The 20,984-nt window shown below is 48.4% G+C and overlaps 1 protein-coding gene across 2 annotated transcripts in view; it reads right to left on the bottom strand.

Moving 5' to 3' along the window:
* LOC139559302 (cyclin-dependent kinase 6-like) overlaps positions 1–20,984 on the bottom strand; it is a 122,110-nt gene that overhangs the window by 33,147 nt on the left and 67,979 nt on the right. For both annotated transcript variants that reach the window (XM_071375175.1, XM_071375176.1), the window contains one exon: positions 15,396–15,505. In XM_071375175.1, the coding sequence (XP_071231276.1) occupies positions 15,396–15,505 (110 nt within the window). The remainder of the gene's footprint in view (positions 1–15,395; positions 15,506–20,984) is intronic.

Genomic DNA, 20,984 nt, shown 5'->3' with positions numbered 1-20,984 from the left:
TTCTCTGTCTACTACAGTAGAGTCATGGTAGGGTACTTCTCTGTCTACTACAGTAGAGTCATGGTAAGGGACTTATCTGTCTACTACAGTAGAGTCATGGTAGGGTACTTCTGTCTACTACAGTAGAGTAATCTCTCACCTACTGAATGAGGTGGTAATGACAGTAGATTGCCACATCATGGGGGGCCCCACTACAGCAGCTTAGGGCTGAACTAAGCAATCATGTGTTTGGTGTCTGAGCCAGTCATGTGAATGTGAGTAAAACTACAAACTATACCAGAATGATCGCCAATGTTTCTTTTGAAAATACTTCAAATGTCATGATACCTGCCCTGTTATTTCCATGTACTGTATGTCTTCAGCCCTGGCCCTTACAGTAAACAGCAATGAGCATTCATGCAACACAGGGCTTGAGGCCTCCCCCTGAATTCAATTCAAAGGGCTTTATTGGCATGATAAACATATGTTTACATTGCCTGTAACGGCTCTCTTTCGGTGAGTGAGTAGACCAAGGCGCAGCGGGTGATGAATACATAATACTTTAATGTAAGACGAAGACAGACACGAAATACACTTGACTAAATATACAAAATAACAAAACGAACTAGACAGACCTAAACTACGAACTTACATGAAACGAAGAACACATGAACAGGAACGACCGAGACGAGACAGTACCGTGTGGTGCAACAGACACAGACACAGCGACAATCACCCACAAACAAACAGTGAGAACGACCTACCTTAATATGACTCTCAATTAGAGGAAAACGCAAAACACCTGCCTCTAATTAAGAGCCATACCAGGCAACCCAAAACCAACATAGACAGCAAACATAGACTGCCCACCCAAAACTCACGCCCTGACCATCACACACATACAAAACAGAAAACAGGTCAGGAACGTGACAGAACCCCCCCCTCAAGGTGCGAACGCCGGGCGCACCAGCACAAAGTCCAGGGGAGGGTCTGGGTGGGCATCTGACCACGGTGGTGGCTCAGGCTCCGGACGCTGTCCCCACACCACCATAGTCACTCCCCGCTTCTGTATCCCCCTCCCAATGACCACCCTCCAACTAAACCCACCTAGATGAAGGGGCAGCATCGGGATAAGGGGCAGCAGCTCCGGGATAAGGGGCAGCAGCTCCGGGCTGAGGGACTCTGGCTGATCCGGTCTGGCGGAAGGCTCTGGCTGATCCGGTCTGGCGGAAGGCTCTGGCTGATCCGGTCTGGCGGAAGGCTCTGGCTGATCCGGTCTGGCGGAAGGCTCTGGCTGATCCGGTCTGGCGGAAGGCTCTGGCTGATCCGGTCTGGCGGACGGCTCTGTAGGCTCTTGGCAGACGGGCGGCTCTGTAGGCTCTTGGCAGACGGGCGGCTCTGCAGGCTCATGGCAGACGCGCCGCTGGGCAGACGGGCAGTTCAGGCGCCTCTGGGCAGACGGGCAGTTCAGGCGCCTCTGGGCAGACGGGCAGTTCAGGCGCCTCTGGGCAGACGGGCAGTTCAGGCGCCTCTGGGCAGACGGGCAGTTCAGGCGCCTCTGGGCAGACGGGCAGTTCAGGCGCCTCTGGGCAGACGGGCAGTTCAGGCGCCTCTGGGCAGACGGGCAGTTCAGGCGCCTCTGGGCAGACGGGCAGTTCAGGCGCCTCTGGGCAGACGGGCAGTTCAGGCGCCTCTGGGCAGACGGGCAGTTCAGGCGCCTCTGGGCAGACGGGCAGTTCAGGCGCCTCTGGGCAGACGGGCAGTTCAGGCGCCTCTGGGCAGACGGGCAGTTCAGGCGCCTCTGGGCAGACGGGCAGTTCAGGCGCCTCTGGGCAGACGGGCAGTTCAGGCGCCTCTGGGCAGACGGGCAGTTCAGGCGCCTCTGGGCAGACGGGCAGTTCAGGCGCCTCTGGGCAGACGGGCAGTTCAGGCGCCTCTGGGCAGACGGGCAGTTCAGGCGCCTCTGGGCAGACGGGCAGTTCAGGCGCCTCTGGGCAGACGGGCAGTTCAGGCGCCTCTGGGCAGACGGGCAGTTCAGGCGCCTCTGGGCAGACGGGCAGTTCAGGCGCCTCTGGGCAGACGGGCAGTTCAGGCGCCTCTGGGCAGACGGGCAGTTCAGGCGCCTCTGGGCAGACGGGCAGTTCAGGCGCCTCTGGGCAGACGGGCAGTTCAGGCGCCTCTGGGCAGACGGGCAGTTCAGGCGCCTCTGGGCAGACGGGCAGTTCAGGCGCCTCTGGGCAGACGGGCAGTTCAGGCGCCTCTGGGCAGACGGGCAGTTCAGGCGCCTCTGGGCAGACGGGCAGTTCAGGCGCCTCTGGGCAGACGGGCAGTTCAGGCGCCTCTGGGCAGACGGGCAGTTCAGGCGCCTCTGGGCAGACGGGCAGTTCAGGCGCCTCTGGGCAGACGGGCAGTTCAGGCGCCTCTGGGCAGACGGGCAGTTCAGGCGCCTCTGGGCAGACGGGCAGTTCAGGCGCCTCTGGGCAGACGGGCAGTTCAGGCGCCTCTGGGCAGACGGGCAGTTCAGGCGCCTCTGGGCAGACGGGCAGTTCAGGCGCCTCTGGGCAGACGGGCAGTTCAGGCGCCTCTGGGCAGACGGGCAGTTCAGGCGCCTCTGGGCAGACGGGCAGTTCAGGCGCCTCTGGGCAGACGGGCAGTTCAGGCGCCTCTGGGCAGACGGGCAGTTCAGGCGCCTCTGGGCAGACGGGCAGTTCAGGCGCCTCTGGGCAGACGGGCAGTTCAGGCGCCTCTGGGCAGACGGGCAGTTCAGGCGCCTCTGGGCAGACGGGCAGTTCAGGCGCCTCTGGGCAGACGGGCAGTTCAGGCGCCTCTGGGCAGACGGGCAGTTCAGGCGCCTCTGGGCAGACGGGCAGTTCAGGCGCCTCTGGGCAGACGGGCAGTTCAGGCGCCTCTGGGCAGACGGGCAGTTCAGGCGCCTCTGGGCAGACGGGCAGTTCAGGCGCCTCTGGGCAGACGGGCAGTTCAGGCGCCTCTGGGCAGACGGGCAGTTCAGGCGCCTCTGGGCAGACGGGCAGTTCAGGCGCCTCTGGGCAGACGGGCAGTTCAGGCGCCTCTGGGCAGACGGGCAGTTCAGGCGCCGCTGGGCAGACGGGCAGTTCTGTAGGGAGGAGACGGAGAGACAGCCTGGTGCGCGGTACCGGAACTGGAGGCACTGGGCTGGAGACACGCACCATAGGGAGAGTGCGTGGAGGAGGAACAGGGCTCTGGAGATGCACTGGAAGCCTGGTGCGTGGTGTCGGCACTGGTGGTACTAGGCTGGGGCGGGAAGGTGGCGCCGGATATACCGGACCGTGAAGGAGGACACGTGCTCTTGAGCACCGAGCCTCCCCAACCTTACCAGGTTGAATGGTCCCCGTAGCCCTGCCAGTGCGGCGAGGTGGAATAGCCCGCACTGGGCTATGCAGGCGAACCGGGGACACCACCTGTAAGGCTGGTGCCATGTACGCCGGCCCGAGGAGACGTACTGGAGACCAGATACGTTGGGCCGGCTTCATGGCACTCGGCTCGATGCCCAACCTAGCCCTCCCAGTGCGGCAAGGTGGAATAGCCCGCACTGGGCTAAGCACGCGTACTGGGGACACCGTGCGCTTTACCGCATAACACGGTGTCTGACCAGTACGACGCCCTCTTACTCCACGGCAAGCCCGGGGAGTTGGCTCAGGTATCCAACCCGGCTTCGCCACACTCCCCTTTAGCCCCCCCCCAAGAAATTTTTGGGTGTTACTCACGGGCCTCCAGCCTTGCTTCCGTGCTGCCTCCTCATAACGTCGCCTCTCCGCTTTCGCTGCCTCCAGCTCCGCTTTGGGGCGGCGACACTCCACTGGCTCTGCCCAGGGTCCTTTACCGTCCAGGATCTCTTCCCATGTCCAATCCTCCTTTTCCCACTGCTGCTGTCGTGGCTGTCCGTTAACCCGCTGCTTGATCTGGGTTTGGTGGGTGATTCTGTAACGGCTCTCTTTCGGTGAGTGAGTAGACCAAGGCGCAGCGGGTGATGAATACATAATACTTTAATGTAAGACGAAGACAGACACGAAATACACTTGACTAAATATACAAAATAACAAAACGAACTAGACAGACCTAAACTACGAACTTACATGAAACGAAGAACACATGAACAGGAACGACCGAGACGAGACAGTACCGTGTGGTGCAACAGACACAGACACAGCGACAATCACCCACAAACAAACAGTGAGAACAACCTACCTTAATATGACTCTCAATTAGAGGAAAACGCAAAACACCTGCCTCTAATTAAGAGCCATACCAGGCAACCCAAAACCAACATAGAAACAGCAAACATAGACTGCCCACCCAAAACTCACGCCCTGACCATCACACACATACAAAACAACAGAAAACAGGTCAGGAACGTGACATTGCCAAAGCAAGTGAAATAAACAATAAACAAAAGGGAAATAAACAATGGAAATCAACAGTAAACATTACACTCAAAAGTTTTTAAATAATATAGACATTTCAAATGTAATATTATTGGCTATGTACAGTGTTGTAACAATGTGCAAATAGTTGATGTATGAAAGGGAAAATAAATGAATAGATAAATATAGGTTGTATTTAAAATGCTGTTTGTGCTCTGCTAGTTGGCCTTTTCTCATGGCAATGCGCCACAAATCTTGCTGCAGTGATTGCACAGATATGGAGTTTATCAATGTTTGATTTGTGGGAAAATTACTCAGTTTCCAACTCATTTTGTGGGCAGTGGTCTCTCGAGAGCCAGGTCTGCCTATGGCGGCCTCTCTCAATAGCAAGGCTATGCTCACTGAGTCTGTACAGTCAAGGATTTTCTTAATTTGGGGTCAGTCACTGTTCTTTCCAGTATGTCAAACAGTTATCTTTTTGTTTTCTCATATTTTGGTTGGGTCTAATTGTGTTGCTGTCCTGGGGCTCTGTGGGATCTGTTTGTATTTATGAACAGAGTCCCAGATCCAGCTAGCTGAGGGGACTTCTCTAGTTTAATCTTTCTGTAGGTGAGGGCTTCGTGGTAGAATGTGTGGGCATCGCTTCCTTTTAGGTAGTTGTAGAATTGAACTACTCTTTTCTGGATTTTGTTAACTAGTGGGTACATTCCTAATTATACTCTGCATGCATTGGTAGGGGTTTTGCATTGTTCACAAATATATTTTTGGTGAATGGACCCCAGACCTCACAACCATGGAGGGCAATGGGTTCTATAACAGATTTAAGTATTTTTAGCCAGATCCTAATTAGGATGTCAAGTTTTATGTTCCTTTTGATGACATAGAAGGCCCTTCTTGCCTTGTCTCTTAGATCGTTCACAGCCTTGTGGCTGTTACCTGTGGTGTTGATGTTTAGGCCGAGGTAGGTATTCTTTGTGTTCTCTAGGGCCACAGTGTCTTGATAAAATTTGTATTTTTTTCTTGGCTACTGGACCTTTTTTGGAACACCCTTATTTGTGTCTTACTGAGATTCACTGTCAGGGCCCAGGTCTGACAGAATCTGTGCAGAAGATCTAGGTGCTGCTATAGGCCCTCCTTGGTTGGGGACAGAAGCACCAGGTAATCTGCAAACAGTAGACATTTGACTTCGGATTCTAGTAGGGTGAGGGCTGGTGCTGCAGACTGTTCTAGTGCCCTCACCAATTCATTGATATAAATGTTGAAGAGGATGGGGCTCAAGCTCCATCCCTGTCTCACCTCACTGCCCTGAGGAAAGAAATATGTGTGTTTATTGCCAATTTTATCTGCACACTTGTTGTTTGGGTACATTGATTTCTTTCTTTCTCTCTCTCTTGCTCTCTCTGACTCAGTCAGAGGCTGTTCCCAGGTGCCCTTTAATCTGTAACAGGTGGCCTTTTAAAAAGCCACCGTAATCATCTGCAGGTCAGAGAGAAGAAAGTGAACGAGGGGTGCTGTACAGAGACATCAAAGGTCCTGCCTTCTACCTCCAGGTGCTGTACAGAGACATCAAAGGTCCTGCCTTCTACCTCCAGGTGCTGTACAGAGACATCAAAGGTCCTGCCTTCTACCTCCAGGTGCTGTACAGAGACATCAAAGGTCCTGCCTTCTACCTCCAGGTGCTGTACAGAGACATCAAAGGTCCTGCCTTCTACCTCCAGGTGCTGTACAGAGACATCAAAGGTCCTTCCTTCTACCTCCAGGTGCTGTACAGAGACATCAAAGGTCCTGCCTTCTACCTCCAGGCAGAGTTGGCCAGGAGCCAGGTCCTGAACACACAAGCTTTTATAGCTCATTGTGTCCAAGGGAGACTCACAAGACCCCACCTAGCCTGTCTTATCCGCACACACTAACGCATACACAAACACATGCACACACACACATGCACCTAGCCTTGCCTCTGTCCTCTCCTTACAGCTGGATGCTAACAGACCAGACAATCCAGAGTTCCCCTCTTCTCTGCGCTAACAAGGCTAGGGATCAGATGTCCGATCTGACTATGGGATCAGATGTCAGATCTGACTATGGGATCAGAATGTGTGATCTGACTATGGGATCAGAATGTGTGGTCTGACTATGGGATCAGAATGTGTGGTCTGACTATGGGATCAGAATGTGTGATCTGACTATGGGATCAGAATGTGTGGTCTGACTATGGGATCAGAATGTGTGGTCTGACTATGGGATCAGAATGTGTGATCTGACTATGGAATCAGAATGTGTGATCTGACTATGGGATCAGAATGTGGGATCTGACTATGGGATCAGAATGTGGGATCTGACTATGGAATCAGAATGTGTGGTCTGACTATGGAATCAGATGTCAGATCTGACTATGTGATCAGAATGTGGGATCTGACTATGGGATCAGAATGTGTGATCTGACTATGGGATCAGAATGTGGGATCTGACTATGGGATCAGAATGTGTGGTCTGACTATGGGATCAGAATGTGTGGTCTGACTATGGGATCAGAATGTGGGATCTGACTATGGGATCAGAATGTGGGATCTGACTATGGAATCAGAATGTGTGGTCTGACTATGGAATCAGAATGTGTGATCTGACTATGTGATCAGAATGTGTGATCTGACTATGGGATCAGAATGTGTGATCTGACTATGGGATCAGAATGTGGGATCTGACTATGGGATCAGAATGTGTGGTCTGACTATGGGATCAGAATGTGTGATCTGACTATGGGATCAGAATGTGGGATCTGACTATGGGATCAGAATGTGGGATCTGACTATGGGATCAGAATGTGTGATCTGACTATGGGATCAGAATGTGTGATCTGACTATGGGATTAGAATGTGTGGTCTGACTATGGGATCAGAATGTGTGATCTGACTATGGAATCAGAATGTGTGATCTGACTATGGGATCAGAATGTGTGGTCTGACTATGGGATCAGAATGTGTGATCTGACTATGGGATCAGAATGTGTGATCTGACTATGGGATCAGAATGTGGGATCTGACTATGGGATCAGAATGTGGGATCTGACTATGGGATCAGAATGTGGGATCTGACTATTGGATCAGAATGTGTGATCTGACTATGGGATCAGAATGTGTGATCTGACTATGGGATCAGAATGTGTGATCTGACTATGGAATCAGAATGTGAGATCTGACTATGGGATCAGAATGTGAATGGATCATCTTGATGTGAATAGGAGAGCTGTATGTATAAAAATGTCAGGTACAGACAAGCCTTTTACGGAAAGGTTGTTGTGAATAGTTGTATAAAAGTTGTTTACCAGTTGTATAAAAGTTGTGATGATGACCAATATGCCTCGAAGACTTTTAACTTTGCATGAAGCGTTATCAATATGTTGTATCGATGTAAAATACATAACCATCTAGAAAATAAAGGAGGAAAAACATCTAAATAATGTTGAAAAAAGGTTCTCCAGGGTTGTTAGTACCCCAGCGTGAGTGTCATTGCTGGGATGGTGAGGAGAATGGTGTGAAAGGAGACATAGGTGTGTTAGTATAGTGAGATGTGGACATCATTAGGTGTGTTAGTATAGTGAGATGTGGACATCATTAGGTGTGTTAGTATAGTGAGATGTGGACATCATTAGGTGTGTTAGTATAGTGAGATGTGGACATCATTAGGTGTGTTAGTATAGTGAGATGTGGACATCATTAGGTGTGTTAGTATAGTGAGATGTGGACATCATTAGGTGTGTTAGTATAGTGAGATGTGGACATCATTAGGTGTGTTAGTATAGTGAGATGTGGACATCATTAGGTGTGTTAGTATAGTGAGATGTGGACATCATTAGGTGTGTTAGTATAGTGAGATGTGGACATCATTAGGTGTGTTAGTATAGTGAGATGTGGACATCATTAGGTGTGTTAGTATAGTGAGATGTGGACATCATTAGGTGTGTTAGTATAGTGAGATGTGGGCATCCATAGTTCTTTAAAGGCGTCCGCATGCTTCCCATCCGAAACAGTTCGGAGCAGTTTGTGCATATATTATAATTATAGTATTTTTTCCCCCCCAGGTCATAAAATGGATCATGTTTTTTCATGGTGCCTTCATAACCCCCCTGACCACAACCCTGGGCTTCAAACAACAACACACACACACACACACACACACACACACACACACACACACACACACACACACACACACACACACACACACACACACACACACACACACACACACACAAATACACACACACACACACACACACACACACACACACACACACACACACACACACACACACACACACACACACACACACACACACACACACACACACACACACACACACACACACACACACACACACACACACGGCTGTTAGAGCAACACTTCTAACATTCATACGTACATAGAGGATCCCTCTTACCATTACAATGAAACGATGCATAAGAAGAGACAGAGAGACAGAGACAGAGAGACATAGAGCGACAGAGATAGAGACAGAGAGAGACAGAGAGAGACAGAGACAGAGAGAGAAAGAGACAGAGAGACAGAGATAGAGACAGAGACAAAGAGAGACACAGAGAGAGAGAGACAGAGAGGGAGAGAGATAGAGAGAAAGAGAGACAGAGACAGAGAGAAAGAGAGAGAGATTAAGGGAGCTGTATAGCCATGGTCACATTCTCCTGGCTAATGCCAGGGAAAGACCACAGGGATCTCAAGTGGTCATCAATCTATGGTCCATCTATGATCAATCTATGGTCAGATACACTGTAAGTGATGAAGTCAGAGAGTCCCATTGAAATGAATTGCTATGGATATGATTACAACTATAGGCTTGGTGTGGACAACCAAAACTTTCCCTGAGTACCCCTTCAATGACCATGACAATTCCCTACTTCATTAAACATTGGTCATGTGCCAAATGGCACCCTATTCACTATATAGTGAACTACTTTTGACCAGAACCCTATTTTGGGACACATCCACAGGGTTTGCAATGTCACCCAGGGTGCTCTTGGAGAGAGAGACAGGATATCTTAATCGCAAGACAGAGATCTGTCCTCTCTCCGCCATCCCAGCTGTCCATCCGTCCGTCCTCAGCCTGTGACATCACATCAGTGTTATGTGAAAACCCAGCCCACCACATCCTCTCCAGGACAATGGGGAATAATCAGCCATGATCTGTGTCATTGGGCTACAGCAGGGAAATCAACACACAATATGTGTACTGTACACACATACTGTACAAAACACACAAACACACACGCCACATGCATAAGTGCACACACACACACACACACACACACACACACACACACACACACACACACACACACACACACACACACACACACACACACACACACACACACACACACACACACACACACACACGCACGCACACACACCTTGATCTCCTAAGACTCCTTCCTGTGTCCGTCCTCACTGAGAGGGGGAGACGTGTGTCTCGCTGTACAGACGGACAGAAATGAATGACAGATCCCTCCCTGTTGGCACCGCTCCCTAGCATAACAGTAACTATGTCTCAAATGTTATCCTATTTCCTTTTTAGTGTATTACTTTACATGACCACATAGGGCTCTGGTCAAGAGTAGTGCACTATATATTGAATAGTGTGCCATTTGGGAATTGGGACACAGCCGGTGTCATTTGGGAGCTAGGGACAGCTTATCTGTTACACCAGTGACCTACCCCGCTCATGTTCATTCACAAGCACAAAACAGTAACATATACACAAACTCTATAGTAGAGAAATATTCATTTATCATCGCATGTATTTTTCTGATGTGAGGGAGGATTGATTAACAGCTTGGATTCCAGTAGAGGAAGTATGTTACACCACAAACTGACAAATTTCTATATCAAGAAACTGGATCCTCCGTTGCTTGCAACCACAGCGCACTGTGGTGGAATTTCATTAATGGTTTGATAACCAAACTGACAAAAAATATACCACCAGTCGCAATCATCTTGCCAGGTGCCAGAAAAGGACATTATATATGTGTGAGGAAACGCCCAAGTCGAATATTCCATGAAAAACATACAGCAGTTCGATTTGTCATGTAACATTCCTTTACACTTCTTCAAACTTGATATATGATGCCTTACCATCACATTGTGTCTTGTATGTACGTAAAATGCAATCAAGAAAAGGAACTTCAGGAGATTATTATTTTTGCGTACCTAAAAAATAATACTTATGAAACCACTGCACTACCGATGAAGGATCTTAATTTGATTACTCTTTTGTTTGGTGTGATCATAACAACATACAGGAACTCAAGTCATTCTGTTCACCTGATCTAGAACTCCTCACAATCCTCACAATCAAATGTCGACCGCATGATCTACCAAGGAAATTCTCTTCGATTATAATCACAGCCGTATATATTCCCCCCCAAGCAGACACATCGATGGCCCTGAACAAACTTTATCTGACTCTTTGTAAACTGGAAACCACACACCCTGAGGCTGCATTCATCGTAGCTGGGGATTTTAACAAGGCTAATCTGAAAACAAAACTCCCTAAATTCTATCAGCATATCGATTGTGCTACCCTGGCTGGTAAAACCTTGGATCATTGTTATACTAACTTCCGCGACGCATATAAGGCCCTCCCCCGCCCTCCTTTCGGAAAAGCTGACCACGACTCCATTTTGTTGCTTCCAGCCTACAAACAGAAACTAAAACAACAAGCTCCCTCGCTCAGGTCTGTTCAACGCTGGTCCGACCAATCTGATTCCACGCTTCAAGACTGCTTCGATCACGTGGATTGGAATATGTTCCGCATTGCATCCAACAACAACATTGACGAATATGCTGATTCGGTGAGCGAGTTCATTAGAAAGTGCATTGACGATGTCGTACCCACAGCAACGATTAAAACATTCCCAAACCAGAAACCGTGGATTGACGGCAGCATTCGCGTGAAACTGAAAGCGCGAACCACTGCTTTTAACCAGGGCAAGGTGACCGGAAACATGACCGAATACAAACAGTGTAGCTATTCTCTCCGCAAGGCAATCAAACAAGCTAAGTCCCAGTACAGAGACAAAATAGAGTCGCAATTCAACAGCTCAGACACAAGAGGTATGTGGCAGGGTCTACAGTCAATCACGGATTACAAAAAGAAAACCAGCCCCGTCGCGGACCAGGATGTCTTGCTCCCAGACAGGCTAAATAACTTTTTTGCTCGCTTTGAGGACAATACAGTGCCACTGACACGGCCCGCTACCAAAACCTGCGGGCTCTCCTTCACTGCAGCCGAGGTGAGTAAAACATTTAAACGTGTTAACCCTCGCAAGGCTGCAGGCCCAGACGGCATTCCCAGCCGCGTCCTCAGAGCATGCACAGACCAGCTGGCTGGTGTGTTTACGGACATATTCAATCAATCCTTATCCCAGTCTGCTGTTCCCACATGCTTCAAGAGGGCCACCATTGTTCCTGTTCCCAAGAAAGCTAAGGTAACTGAGCTAAACGACTACAGCCCCGTAGCACTCACTTCCGTCATCATGAAGTGCTTTGAGAGACTAGTCAAGGACCATATCACCTCCACCCTACCGGACACCCTAGACCCAATCCAATTTGCTTACCGACCCAATAGGTCCACAGACGACGCAATCGCAACCACACTGCACACTGCCCTAACCCATCTGGACAAGAGGAATACCTATGTGAGAATGCTGTTCATCGACTACAGCTCAGCATTTAACACCATAGTACCCTCCAAACTCGTCATCAAGCTCGAGACCCTGGGTCTCGACCCCGCCCTGTGCAACTGGGTCCTGGACTTCCTGACGGGCCGCCCCCAGGTGGTGAGGGTAGGTAACAACATCTCCACCCCGCTGATCCTCAACACTGGGGCCCCACAAGGGTGCGTTCTGAGCCCTCTCCTGTACTCCCTGTTCACCCACGACTGTGTGGCCATGCACGTCTCCAACTCAATCATCAAGTTTGCGGATGACACTACAGTGGTAGGCTTGATTACCAACAACGACGAGACGGCCTACAGGGAGGAGGTGAGGGCCCTCGGAGTGTGGTGTCAGGAAAATAACCTCACACTCAACGTCAACAAAACAAAGGAGATGATTGTGGACTTCAGGAAACAGCAGAGGGAGCACCCCCCGATCCACATCGACGGGTCAGTAGTGGAGAAGGTGGAAAGTTTTAAGTTCCTCGGTGTACACATCACGGACAAACTGAATTGGTCCACCCACACAGACAGCGTTGTGAAGAAGGCGCAGCAGCGCCTCTTCAACCTCAGGAGGCTGAAGAAATTCGGCTTGTCACCAAAAGCACTCACAAACTTCTACAGATGCACAATCGAGAGCATCCTGTCGGGCTGTATCACCGCCTGGTACGGCAACTGGTCCGCCCACAACCGTAAGGCTCTCCAGAGGGTAGTGAGGTCTGCACAACGCATCACCGGGGGCAAACTACCTGCCCTCCAGGACACCTACACCACCCGATGTCACAGGAAGGCCATAAAGATCATCAAGGACAACAACCACCCAAGCCACTGCCTGTTCACCCCGCTATCATCCAGAAGGCGAGGTCAGTACAGGTGCATCAAAGCAGGGACCGAGAGACTGAAAAACAGCTTCTATCTCAAGGCCATCAGACTGTTAAACAGCCACCACTAACATTTAGCGGCCGCTGCCAACATACTGACTCAACTCCAGCCACTTTAATAATGGGAATTGATGCAAATTATGTAAAAATGTACCACTAGCCACTTTAAACAATGCCACTTAATATAATGTTTACATACCCTACATTACTCATCTCATATGTATATGTATATACTGTACTCTATATCATCTACTGCATCTTGCCATCTTTATGTAATACATGTACCACTAGCCACTTTAAACTATGCCACTTTATGTTTACATACCCTACATTACTCATCTCATATGTATATACTGTACACTATACCATCTACTGCATCTTGCCTATGCCGTTCTGTACCATCACTCATTCATATATCTTTATGTACATATTCTTTATCCCTTTACACTTGTGTGTATAAGGTAGTAGTTGTGGAATTGTTAGGTTAGATTACTTGTTGGTTATTACTGCATTGTCGGAACTAGAAGCACAAGCATTTCGCTACACTCGCATTAACATCTGCTAACCATGTGTATGTGACAAATAAAATTTTATTTGATTTGTTTATGAGAATTTTCCTGCACAGAAGGAAATGCAAACTTGTAATGAATTCAACTTTTTTTAAAGGCTTCTAAAGTTTGTAATTACCACCCTAACTTCAAATGTATGAACCCCTACAAAAAAACGTCCATTCATTATGATCAACATAATAATTAACATTTCTTGTTGATGAAGGATTATTTTCCTGCTGTAGCAAACTAGCTCAAATTACGATCCTGCAAGTGTAGGTCTTCAGATCAACGTTGTAAATAGTTCCCATGTTTTTCTGTACCAGTGGTCAGATGTGTGGCTTCCCAATGACAATATGTGTGGGTAACCAATGGCATCCTATTCTTTATATAATGCACTACTTCGAGCTGAGCCATATGAGCCCTGGTCAAAAGTAGTGCACTATGTAGGGATAAGGGTGCCATTTGGGATGCATTAGGCATGACAGCGCAGGCAGTCTTGGTGTGAACAAGGCACTGGCTATGTTGTAATGGGAAAAAGAACTAGGCAGACACATTGGCTCTGATGACTTCTGAGATATGTCTCTTCATTTAGCCTCATACACAAGGCAATGAATGAACCGCCACTAATCAATGTTACACAGGTTGTTGTGTGCTGTTGGCTAAATGATGACATGACCTTTCTTGATGAGATCTATACAAACACCGGGTTGACCGTTAGAGAGAGTAGTGTGTTCTGTAAATGGTGAATGACCTCAAACACAGCTGCTATGTGTGTGAGGGGAGTGTGACAGTTGGACTCTGTTTTAAAAGTGGTATGAGGAGGACAGCGTGACAGCTGGACTCTGTTTTAAAAGTGGTATGAGGAGGACAGTGTGACAGTTGGACTCTGTTTTAAAAGTGGTATGAGGAGGACAGCGTGACAGTTGGACTCTGTTTTAAAAGTGGTATGAGGAGGACAGAGTGACAGTTGGACTCTGTTTTAAAAGTGGTATGAGGAGGACAGCGTGACAGTTGGACTCTGTTTTAAAAGTGGTATGAGGAGGACAGCGTGACAGCTGGACTCTGTTTTAAAAGTGGTATGAGGAGGACAGCGTGACAGCTGGACTCTGTTTTAAAAGTGGTATGAGGAGGACAGCGTGACAGTTGGACTCTGTTTTAAAAGTGGTATGAGGAGGACAGCGTGACAGTTGGACTCTGTTTTAAAAGTGGTATGAGGAGGACAGTGTGACAGCTGGACTCTGTTTTAAAAGTGGTATGAGGAGGACAGCGTGACAGCTGGACTCTGTTTTAAAAGTGGTATGAGGAGGACAGCGTGACAGCTGGACTCTGTTTTAAAAGTGGTATGAGGAGGACAGCGTGACAGTTGGACTCTGTTTTAAAAGTGGTATGAGGAGGACAGCGTGACAGTTGGACTCTGTTTTAAAAGTGGTATGAGGAGGACAGTGTGACAGTTGGACTCTGTTTTAAAAGTGGTATGAGGAGGACAGCGTGACAGCTGGACTCTGTTTTAAAAGTGGTATGAGGAGGACAGTGTGACAGTTGGACTCTGTTTTAAAAGTGGTATGAGGAGGACAGCGTGACAGTTGGACTCTGTTTTAAAAGTGGTATGAGGAGGACAGAGTGACAGTTGGACTCTGTTTTAAAAGTGGTATGAGGAGGACAGTTGGACTGCTGTTCTGATGTGTCACACAGTGGTATAACGATAGTGTCAGCTAGTTATCTGGTGTCAATATGCAGTGTCTCCCAGTGTGTGTGTGTGTGTGTGTGTGTGTGTGTGTGTGTGTGTGTGTGTGTGTGTGTGTGTGTGTGTGTGTGTGTGTGTGTGTGTGTGTGTGTGTGTACCAGGACCACTCACCTTCTCCTGAACATCTCAGCGAAGATACAGCCCACACTCCACAGGTCAACTGGGGTGGCATAGCTGGACTGGAGCAACACCTCTGGGGCTCTGTACCACAACGTCACCACCTGCACACACACACAATTAACACACTGAGTATACCAAACATTATGAACACCTTCCTGATAATGAGTTGGAGAGAAAGAGGAGAGAGGAGTTGAGGAGTAAAGGAGGAGAGAAAGAGAGGAAGAGAGGAGTAAAGGAGGAGAGAAAGAGAGGAGTTGAGGAGTAAAGGAGGAGAGACAACGAGGAGGAGAGGAGTAAAGGAGGAGAGAAAGAGGAGGAGAGGAGTAAAGGAGGAGAGAAAGAGAGGAGGAGAGGAGTAAAGGAGGAGAGAAAGAGGAGGAGAGAAGTAAAGGAGGAGAGAAAGAGAGGAGGAGAGGAGTAAAGGAGGAGAGAAAGAGGAGGAGAGGAGTAAAGGAGGAGAGAAAGAGGAGGAGAGGAGTAAAGGAGGAGAGAAAGAGAGGAGGAGAGGAGTAAAGGAGGAGAGAAAGAGGAGGAGAGGAGTAAAGGAGGAGAGAAAGAGGAGGAGAGGAGTAAAGGAGGAGAGAAAGAGGAGGAGAGGAGTAAAGGAGGAGAGAAAGAGAGGAGAGGAGTAAAGGAGGAGAGAAAGAGGAGGAGAGGAGTAAAGGAGGAGAGAAAGAGAGGAGTTGAGGAGTAAAGGAGGAGAGAAAGAGAGGAGGAGAGGAGTAAAGGAGGAGAGAAAGAGAGGAGTTGAGGAGTAAAGGAGGAGAGAAAGAGAGGAGGAGATGAGTAAAGGAGGAGAGAAAGAGAGGAGGAGAGGAGTAAAGGAGGAGAGAAAGAGAGGAGAGGAGTAAAGGAGGAGAGAAAGAGAGGAGTTGAGGAGTAAAGGAGGAGAGAAAAAGAGGAGGAGAGGAGTAAAGGAGGAGAGAAAGAGAGGAGTTGAGGAGTAAAGGAGGAGAGAAAAAGAGGAGGAGAGGAGTAAAGAGAGGAGGAGAGGAGTAAAGGAGGAGAGAAAGAGAGGAGGAGAGGAGTAAAGGAGGAGAGAAAAAGAGGAGAGGAGTAAAGGAGGAGAGAAAGAGAGGAGAGGAGTAAAGGAGGAGAGAAAGAGAGGAGAGGAGTAAAGGAGGAGAGAAAGAGAGGAATAGAGGAGTTGAGGAGTAAAGGAGGAGAGAAAGAGAGGCTGAGACTAGAGCACTCCTAATAACTGAGACACATTCCTCCTTTCACCCTCACAGTCCTCTCTCTCTAAGTGTTTTACCTGAGAACGCCACAGACACGTACACGCACACACTGTTAGTAGGCTGGCTAGTAGGCTCGCACGCTCGCACGCACGCACACACGCACGCACGCACGCACGCACGCACGCACGCACACACACACACACACACACACACACACACACACACACACACACACACACACACACACACACACACACACACACACACACACACACACACACACACACAGAAGGGCTAACGTTTCTGTGTCCCTGTCTCGGGGTTACATAAGGTATGAAATCATATCTGGCAGGGCAGGTCTCTGGGAGCGCTCCTGTTTTGGTATGCCCAGATCACACAGTGTTTCCATAGTGAGCCATCAGGAAACTCAGTACTGGTCCCTGTGTGTGTGTGTGTGTGTGTGTGTGTGTGTGTGTGTGTGTGTGTGTGTGTGTGTGTGTGTGTGTGTGTGTGTGTGTGTGTGTGTGTGTGTGTGTGTGTGTGTGTGTGTGTGTGTGTGTGTGTGTGTGTGTGTGTCCATTACAACTAGATCATCTGCTTTCACAGGATTAACACAACTTTATCAGGCAGCTGTCATACTCAAACAAACCCCAGTACAACTCTTGGCTCTTAGAATAATGTTACTAAATTGTATTTATATTGCGTTCCCCCCACAGACATCAGGTTTGAAAGTGCTTTGCTGTGCTTTGGGAGGAAGTGTGGAACACCTCTTGCACTACTTGCTCTACTATGTAGTAGCAACCAACTAGGAAATAAGCAGGCAGGCAGCCATTTTGTGCCAGAGCTGCTCCCCACACGTCTCCCAATTTCTAACCCTGTGCTTGTACTCTGCTGGGAGCTGTGTCGACTGACTGTTAGCCCACAGGAAAAGCAGCATTGTTAACAGCTACAGTAGGGAAAGCCTCCAGACAAAACTCAGTGACCCCTCACCAGAACGTGGACTGCTTCCAGGTGCTTTCCCTTCTCCAGTTTTTCCTACGGCGGTCGTTTGGCCCGAGGCCCCGGCAGCCGCTGCTCTCTCTCTCTGATTATCGAAGTGTCAGCAAAGACCAATGTTTGTAAGCAAAGGCAGAAATGGGGTCCTTGGGATTATTACCCAAATGACTTGCATGTTTGTCCAACACAGTGAGAATGATGAACTCTGAACAATGCTGAACAGCTGAGCTTGCCCCGCGGTTTGGTACACCAGTTACTACGAGGTTGTATGTTCAACTTTGGCCTTGCTAATGTGGACTGTACCTTTGGAACGATGAACGTCACTTCAGATAATTGGGTCAAATAATATGGTCACTCAGGTTTGGTAGATTATTTCTGGTTTATAGACTTATCTGGCTCCTAGTCTGAGTGAAAATCCTACATAGCTTTAAGTTATTCGGTTATCTACCAGACTAGCATTAGGTATTTAGAAGACAGAGTTCATTGGTGTTGGTCTGTGAAGAGAGACAGAGTTCATTGGTGTTGGTGTGTGATGAGAGACAGAGTTCATTGGTGTTGGTGTGTGTGATGAGAGACAGAGTTCATTGGTGTTGGTGTGTGAAGAGAGACAGAGTTCATTGGTGTTGGTGTGTGATGAGAGACAGAGTTCATTGGTGTTGGTGTGTGATGAGAGACAGAGTTCATTGGTGTTGGTGTGTGATGAGAGACAGAGTTCATTGGTGTTGGTGTGTGATGAGAGACAGAGTTCATTGGTGTTGGTGTGTGATGAGAGACAGAGTTCATTGGTGTTGGTGTGTGATGAGAGACAGAGTTCACTGGTGTTGGTGTTTGATGAGAGACAGAGTTCACTGGTGTTGGTGTGTGAAGAGAGAGAGTTCACTGGTGTTGGTCTGTGAAGAGAGAGAGTTCACTGGTGTTGGTCTGTGAAGAGACAGAGTTCACTGTTGTTGGTGTTTGAAGAGACAGAATTCACAGGTGTTGGTCTGTGAAGAGAGACAGTTCATTGGTGTTGGTGTGTGAAGAGAGACAGAGTTCACTGGTGTTGGTGTGTGAAGACAGAGAGTTCACTGGTGTTGGTGTGTGAAGAAAGACAGAATTCACTGGTGTTGGTGTGTGAAGAGAGAGAGAGTTCACTGGTGTTGGTGTGTGAAGAGAGAGAGAGTTCACTGGTGTTGGTGTGTGAAGAGATAGAGTTCACTGGTGTTGGTGTGTGAAGAGAGAGAGTTCACTGGTGTTGGTGTGTGAAGAGAGAGAGTTCACTGGTGTTGGTCTGTGACGAGAGACAGTTAATTTGTGTTGGTGTGTGATGAGACAGAGGTCACTGGTGTTGGTGTGTGAAGAGAGACAGAGTTCACTGGTGTTGGTGTGTGAAGAAAGACAGAATTCACTGGTGTTGGTAAATGAAGACTGACAGAGTTCACTGGTGTTGGTGTGTGAAGAGAGAGAGTTCACTGGTGTTGGTCTGTGAAGAGAGACAGTTAATTTGTGTTGGTGTGTGATGAGACAGAGGTCACTGGTGTTGGTGTGTGAAGAGAGACAGAGTTCACTGGTGTTGGTGTGTGAAGAAAGACAGAATTCACTGGTGTTGGTAAATGAAGACTGACAGAGTTCACTGGTGTTGGTGTGTGAAGAGAGAGAAAGTTCACTGGTGTTGGTGTGTGAAGAGACAGAGTTCACTGGTGTTGGTGTGTGAAGAGAGACAGAGTTCACTGGTGTTGGTGTGTGAAGAGAGACAGAGTTCACTGGTGTTGGTGTGTGAAGAGACAGAGTTCACTGGTGTTGGTGTGTGAAGAAAGACAGAATTCACTGGTGTTGGTGAGTGAAGACTGACAGAGTTCACTGGTGTTGGTGTGTGAAGAGAGACAGAGTTCACTGGTGTTGATGTGTGAAGAGACAGAGTTCACTGGTGTTGGTGTGTGAAGAGAGACAGAGTTCACTGGTGTTGGTGTGTGAAGAGAGACAGAGTTCACTGGTGTTGGTGTGTGAAGAGACAGAGTTCACTGGTGTTGGTGTGTGAAGAGAGACAGAGTTCACTGGTGTTGGTCTGTGAAGAGAGACAGAGTTCACTGGTGTTGGTGTGTGAAGAGAGACAGAGTTCACTGGTGTTGGTGTGTGTGAAGAGAGAGAGTTCACTGTTGTTGGTGTTTGAAGAGACAGAGTTCACTGGTGTTGGTCTGTGAAGAGAGCCAGAGTTCACTGGTGTTGGTGTGTGAAGAGAGAGAGTTCATTGTTGTTGGTGTGTGAAGAGAGACAGAGTTCACTGGTGTTGGTGTGTGAAGAGAGACAGAGTTCACTGGTGTTGGTGTGTGAAGAGAGAGAGTTAACTGGTGTTGGTCTGTGAAGAGAGACAGTTCATTTGTGTTGGTGTGTGATGAGACAGAGGTCACTGGTGTTGGTGTGTGAAGAGAGACAGAGTTCACTGGTGTTGGTGTGTGAAGAGAGAGAGTTCACTGGTGTTGGTCTGTGAAGAGAGACAGTTCAATTGTGTTGGTGTGTGATGAGACAGAGGTCACTGGTGTTGGTGTGTGAAGAGAGACAGAGTTCACTGGTGTTGGTGTGTGAAGAGAGAGAGTTCACAGGTGTTGGTGTGTGAAGAAAGACAGAATTCACTGGTGTTGGTGAGTGAAGACTGACAGAGTTCACTGGTGTTGGTGTGTGAAGAGACAGAGTTCACTGGTGTTGGTCTGTGAAGAGAGCCAGAGTTCACTGGTGTTGGTGTGTGAAGACAGAGAGTTCACTGGTGTTGGTGTGTGAAGAAAGACAGAATTCACTGGTGTTGGTGTGTGAAGAGAGAGAGAGTTCACTGGTGTTGGTGTGTGAAGAGAGAGAGAGTTCACTGGTGTTGGTGTGTGAAGAGAGAGAGTTCACTGGTGTTGGTGTGTGAAGAGAGAGAGTTCACTGGTGTTGGTGTGTGAAGAGAGAGAGTTCACTGGTGTTGGTCTGTGACGAGAGACAGTTAATTTGTGTTGGTGTGTGATGAGACAGAAGTCACTGGTGTTGGTGTGTGAAGAGAGACAGAGTTCACTGGTGTTGGTGTGTGAAGAAAGACAGAATTCACTGGTGTTGGTAAATGAAGACTGACAGAGTTCACTGGTGTTGGTGTGTGAAGAGAGAGAGTTCACTGGTGTTGGTCTGTGAAGAGAGACAGTTAATTTGTGTTGGTGTGTGATGAGACAGAGGTCACTGGTGTTGGTGTGTGAAGAGAGACAGAGTTCACTGGTGTTGGTGTGTGAAGAAAGACAGAATTCACTGGTGTTGGTAAATGAAGACTGACAGAGTTCACTGGTGTTGGTGTGTGAAGAGAGAGAAAGTTCACTGGTGTTGGTGTGTGAAGAGACAGAGTTCACTGGTGTTGGTGTGTGAAGAGAGACAGAGTTCACTGGTGTTGGTGTGTGAAGAGAGACAG

Source organism: Salvelinus alpinus, chromosome 29 (assembly GCF_045679555.1).
Source record: "Salvelinus alpinus chromosome 29, SLU_Salpinus.1, whole genome shotgun sequence".
In the NCBI taxonomy this organism is placed as follows: Eukaryota; Metazoa; Chordata; class Actinopteri; order Salmoniformes; family Salmonidae; genus Salvelinus; species Salvelinus alpinus.
This window is presented reverse-complemented; position numbering and strand designations above follow the sequence as displayed.